At 38.7% G+C, this 5531-nt stretch overlaps 1 protein-coding gene across 1 annotated transcript; it reads left to right on the forward strand.

The window, feature by feature from the left end:
• Positions 1 to 1503: 1503 nt before the first annotated feature.
• Positions 1504 to 3783, forward strand: LOC121385685. The gene is made up of 2 exons (XM_041516453.1): positions 1504 to 1603; positions 2272 to 3783. The coding sequence occupies exons 1-2, from the start codon at positions 1596 to 1598 to the stop codon at positions 2771 to 2773; spliced, it is 510 nt and encodes a 169-aa protein (XP_041372387.1). The 5' UTR covers positions 1504 to 1595; the 3' UTR covers positions 2774 to 3783.
• Positions 3784 to 5531: the final 1748 nt, after the last annotated feature.

The following is a 5531-nucleotide window of genomic DNA, read 5'->3' on the forward strand; positions in this document are numbered from 1 at the left end:
GTTACTGACAATTTTCATATTTTCGTATATCGACCTTCAATTATGTTATCGATCGATTTAACGACGTGACAGTCACACATATCATTCTCTATTGAAAATATCCTGTTACTTATACTGACAAATGATGCCTCAATTAAATCCAGTGTCTGATTTTATTTTATAAGTCACAAGTTTTCTTTTTTTTATTTAGGCACATTTATGAAATTGCTGAAGTGTTTTTGGCTAAGCATATATGCAAACGCCCAGATGGTTCGCATAACCTAGATTAACATTGCTTGAATCGGTTGGTGTATTTTATGACGTGGCCTTTAGTGTCTGTCATTTGTGTTAGGATCATGATAACTCAATTGTAGTAAGAACAATACATAAACATATTCAACCAAATACAAACCTGCATTGCAGTCTGTCATTCCTTCCAGTTCGTTTTTATTAATATTTTTTTCTTGCTATTAATATTTCTTCCTTTACTGTTAATATTTAATATTTTTGTCTTTGTCATTATAAAAATTATAAAGAAAGGTCTATAATAGTAAGGATATCTGTAATTTGTTTAGTAAATTACTTCACTATTTTATTCATTCATGTCAATGAAAACCAGCATCTGTTACATACAAATCGGAAGAGGTAATTTACACACAAAACATATTATGGAGACAACCGGTTCTTGCTCAAACGTTTAACTAAATCTACACATATACTTATGTACATGTATTACCATACTGATAACACTTACCTTTTTGTTGTGGACACAGTATTGGATTGTCCAATTTTCCATTCCTCTTCGTTACAACTAGTAATGAGCTCCGTGGTCTTGTGGATAAGCTGCTGGACAATCAAGCTGACGACAGTGGTTCAAATCCTGTCAAAGCTGGCTCACACATTCATTCATCTTTCTCATCTATCACCCTCTGCCTACCATTCTCATTATCTTAATATAATTTCCCCCCCAATTTCTTCGGTTTTGACCCTTTCTGTCGGTTTCCTCCAACTCTGTCTTCTGAGCTGTCCACACCATCGCCTACCTGTCTCAACTTCCTCCACGAGTGCATTCTCTATTTTCCTGCGCCCATCTAGCATCCTCATCTTCTTCCCCCATCCGGCATCCTCATCCTCTGACGGTAATAAAGCTGGCCTGACCCACGACACTAACTAACGACCGCCGGTAGTAGGGGAGCATAGTAGTTAATTACAAATGCCTCTTAACAATGCCAGAAGAAACTACTGAACACTCTCCGAAGTGGTCAGACTACGCCCACAGCTAAAAGCTGATGGGGAAAGACAGGTGTGTGGCACGGATAGCCACAAGAGACAAGGACCTGTCACGGTTGGAGAGACAAGGACTGGGAGGTGGTGGTGGACAGCGAAAGAAGTTGAAAGATAGGAGGAGTTGCCAGGTTGGGAAGAAATGAGATAGAATTTAAAGGAGTAAAAGGAAAGGGGGCAGTGGGATAAAAAAAAAAAAAAAAAAAAAGAAGAAAAAAAAGTAATGATTGATTATTATTTTTATCTTATTATTATCTTCAGGTGTTGCTGTGGGTATTTCGGTCACTGTTGTTGTGTTGGTTGTAGCTGGAACACTTCTGGCGGTGTTTTGGATGAAAAGGTATGAACGTGCATTGTATACCTATTGGTATTCGTATTTTATAGAATTCAGTAGTAGTTGTACAGTTGACTGTAAGTGTATATCATTTATAATTTGTCTCATCAATTTAAATATTAAGTTATTTTTCAGTGATTATTAAATTAATTTTGCGACAGTTATATTTTATTTTATTTTTTCGTTATTTACGTTGGGGAATCCTAGAAATCCCGTCGGGAACGTTTGTGGACTTAGTATGTCATTTTTATTTATAGTTTATATTTATGGTTTGATTTTAAAATATAATTAATTTATGTGAGGACTTGCTAAATTATAGTTAATGTTTCATCAGCGGATGGGTAAAAGAGACACAAAGACGTTCATTCTTGATTTATATAGTAACAAAGCCGTATGTTCCTTCTAGCTAGGTCAGTCAGACTCTTTACTTTATTTATATAGCAACAAAGCAGTATGACCTTTGTAGGTAGACTAGTCAAGTTTTCCATAGAGAAATACTCTTTAGTTAGTCATCTTTAGTTTTCACTAATCAGTAAATAATTTCAAATGTCGATGAAAATAAATCGGGCTGGCATGTCGGAAAATGTATTGAATAAATAAAACGATAAAACAATATGTTCATACAATGATCAGAGATAAAACGATATGTTCCTACAATGCTTTCTGAATTTCAGATCAAAAAGATTTTGTTTCGAAACGAAATCAGACTCTGCAGCCTCTCGTGGTCGGTCTGATGGTGAACGGGAATCGGACTACGACCAGATCAAAGAGACCTCAAACTATGAGTTTGAATCTGTACCCAAAGGAAATGTTCCCAACGCACGCAGATACTTGACCCTCGACACCAGTACGAATGGAACGGCAACCACAGCCCACGTGACCACATACGAAGATGATTACAACGTGCTGAGTCATAACAGTCCTCCCCACAGCCCGGTGAAGTCCAACGCCGACGCCTACAGCCATATCAATGTAAAGAAGAAAGGTCAAAAACGATGTGACGTCACAGATGGAGATTACGACACAGCAGGGTTAAACGTCATGTCTGCATGTGACCCAACCTACAGCCACATTAATGGTGAGGTAGAAGGTGATTACAGCACTGCAGGTGGGGATTCCAGAGTCGAACCTGTTGCCAGTGATGACTACAGCCATATCGGAGAAGGATATGTGTAGTTTGACTTTACTGCTGTCAATGATGACTATAGCCATATTGGAGAAGGATATGTGTAGTTTGACTTTACTGCTGTCAGTGATGACTACAGCCATATTGGAGAAGGGTATGTGTAGGTTGACTTTACTGCTGTTAGTGATGACTACAGCCATATCGGAGAAGGATATGTGTAGTTTGACTTTACTGCTGTCAATGATGACTATAGCCATATTGGAGTAGAATATATGTAGTTTGACTTTACTGCTACCGATAATGACTATAGCCATATCGGAGTAGGATATATGTAGTTTGACTTTACTGTTGCCAGTGATGACTATAGCCATATCGGAGAAGGATATGTGTAGTTTGACTTTACTGCTACCAATAATGATTATATTCATCTGGGGAAGGATGTGTAGCCTGACTTTACTGCTGTCAGTGATGACTACAGTCATCTCGGAGAAGGATATGTGTAGTTTGACTGTACTGCTGTCAATGATGACTATAGCCATATCGGAAAAGGATATGTGTAATTTGACTTTACTGCTGTCAATGATGACTATAGTCATCTCGAAGAAGGATATGTGTAGTTTGACTTTACTGTTATCAATGGTGACTACAGCCATCTCAGAGAAGCATATGTGTAGTTTGACTTTACTGCTGTCAATGATGACTATAGTCATCTCGAAGAAGGATATGTGTAGTTTGACTTTACTGTTATCAATGGTGACTACAGCTATCTCAGAGAAGGATGTGTGTAGTTTGAATTTACTGTTATCAATGGTGACTACAGCTATCTCAGAGAAGGATATGTGTTTTTCGACTTTACTATTACCAATGATGACTATAGCTAGTTAAGACTTTACTGCTGCATGTACCCTCCCTAACAAAGAACTACACTGATGAACTCCCTCAACAAACGGATCGGGACGTAGCCCAGTGGTCTAGGATCGATCCCGTCGGTGGACCCATTGGGCTATGTCTCGTTCCAGCCAGTGCACCACGACTGGTATATCAAATGCTATCATGTGCTGTCCTGTTTGTGGGATGGTGCATATAAAAGATCCCTTGCTGCTAATCGAAAATAGTAGCCCATCAAGTGGCTACAGCGGGTTTCCTCTCCGTTTATATCTGTGTGGTCCTTAACCATATGTCTGACGCCATACAACCGAAAATAAAATGTGTTGAGTGCGTTGTTAAATAAAACATTTCCTTCCTTCCTTCTTTGATATGTGCAGACATGTCGTTAAACATCCGTTCATTCATTGCGTACATTGTGCCGTTGTGTATTCACATGTATTACCCATAGGGGCTCAAATATACGGGGTAATATTTGTTCGATCTGTGCACAGTGTGCAGATTGCTTCTACAGCCACTGATTGGCTGGCTTTATAAAGACAAGATTTGATTGGCAACTGCATACTGCCGGGACTACTTTTTGTTCATTCATGCTTTCATTCACTGTCAAATTTTACTACAAACTATACATAATTTGTTACGATACGAACATTCACGGGGGAGGATATATATATATTAGTGTTTTCCTTAGCTTGTTTTAGCATGGTGCAGCACCATGCCTCAATAGTCTAGCGCCATCTTGCCTTAATCGGCACCATGCTGCCTGATATTAAACACGCTTTTTTCACTAATGAATTCTAAAATTGCCTTTATAAAACACCCAGAAAGGTATTATTAATTAATAAAATATGCCTTTTATATCTTTTGCCATTCATTTATTAAAGCAAGTACATAAATTACATTAATGTTTATTTCAATTAATGTTTGTGTATTTTTAATGAAAAACAAGTGCCCCGAAAATGGTGAACATACCCCACAACTGTTTTGTCTACCATGCCTTGCCAAATTTCTATATCACTATATATATATATATATATATATATATATATATATATATATATATATATATATATATATATATATGCAATTAAATTGATTACATATACTTTGCAGTTAGGACCACAAACACCACAATCAATTTTAAACACACTTTGGTGGAACAATACGGTTTACTTCGGCCTGCGATTATCTCTTCCCCACAGACGAATGCCCTGGAGCGATGTAGCATTAAAACAAGATTCCGAAGGACATGAATACATCGAGTATCTTGTAAGACAGTCTAAAACACGGACTGGAGACAATCCTACAGGCGCTCGTGTCGTCACTCCTAAAGCATGGACGGTGCCCGATGAACCCGAGAAATGTCCCGTTAGTCTGTACAAACTATTCGGCGATCTAAGACCATGTAATTTTGTTTGGCAACGCACACACGTGGTGTACCGAAACCCGCCGAAATGTGGTTATAAAAACCGCCAATCTCTGATGAAAACTATGGTGGCCAAAGCTGGTATCTCGTCCGGTAAACGTTTAACAAACCACAGTGCACGAAAACATATGATCCAATCATTAGTCAGCAAAGATATACCTGCCAATCAAATAATGCAACTTTCTGGACACAAAAATATGCATTCAATAAATTCATATTCGCTTACATATTACAGATGAACAGCACCAGGTACTTGGCAAAATTCTTACGAATTCAGACCGGCCTCGGTGGCGTCGTGGCAGGCCATAGGTCTACAGGCTGGTAGGTGCTGGGTTCGGATCCCAGTCGAGGCATTGGATTTTTAATCCAGATACCGACTCCAAACCCCGAGTGAGTGCTCCGCAAGGCTCAATGGGTAGGTGTAAACCACTTGCACCGACCAGTGATCCATAACTGGTTCAACAAAGGCCATGGTTTGTGCTATCCTGCCTGTGGGA

This window comes from Gigantopelta aegis, chromosome 11, assembly GCF_016097555.1.
Source record: "Gigantopelta aegis isolate Gae_Host chromosome 11, Gae_host_genome, whole genome shotgun sequence".
NCBI classification, from domain to species: domain Eukaryota; kingdom Metazoa; phylum Mollusca; class Gastropoda; order Neomphalida; family Peltospiridae; genus Gigantopelta; species Gigantopelta aegis.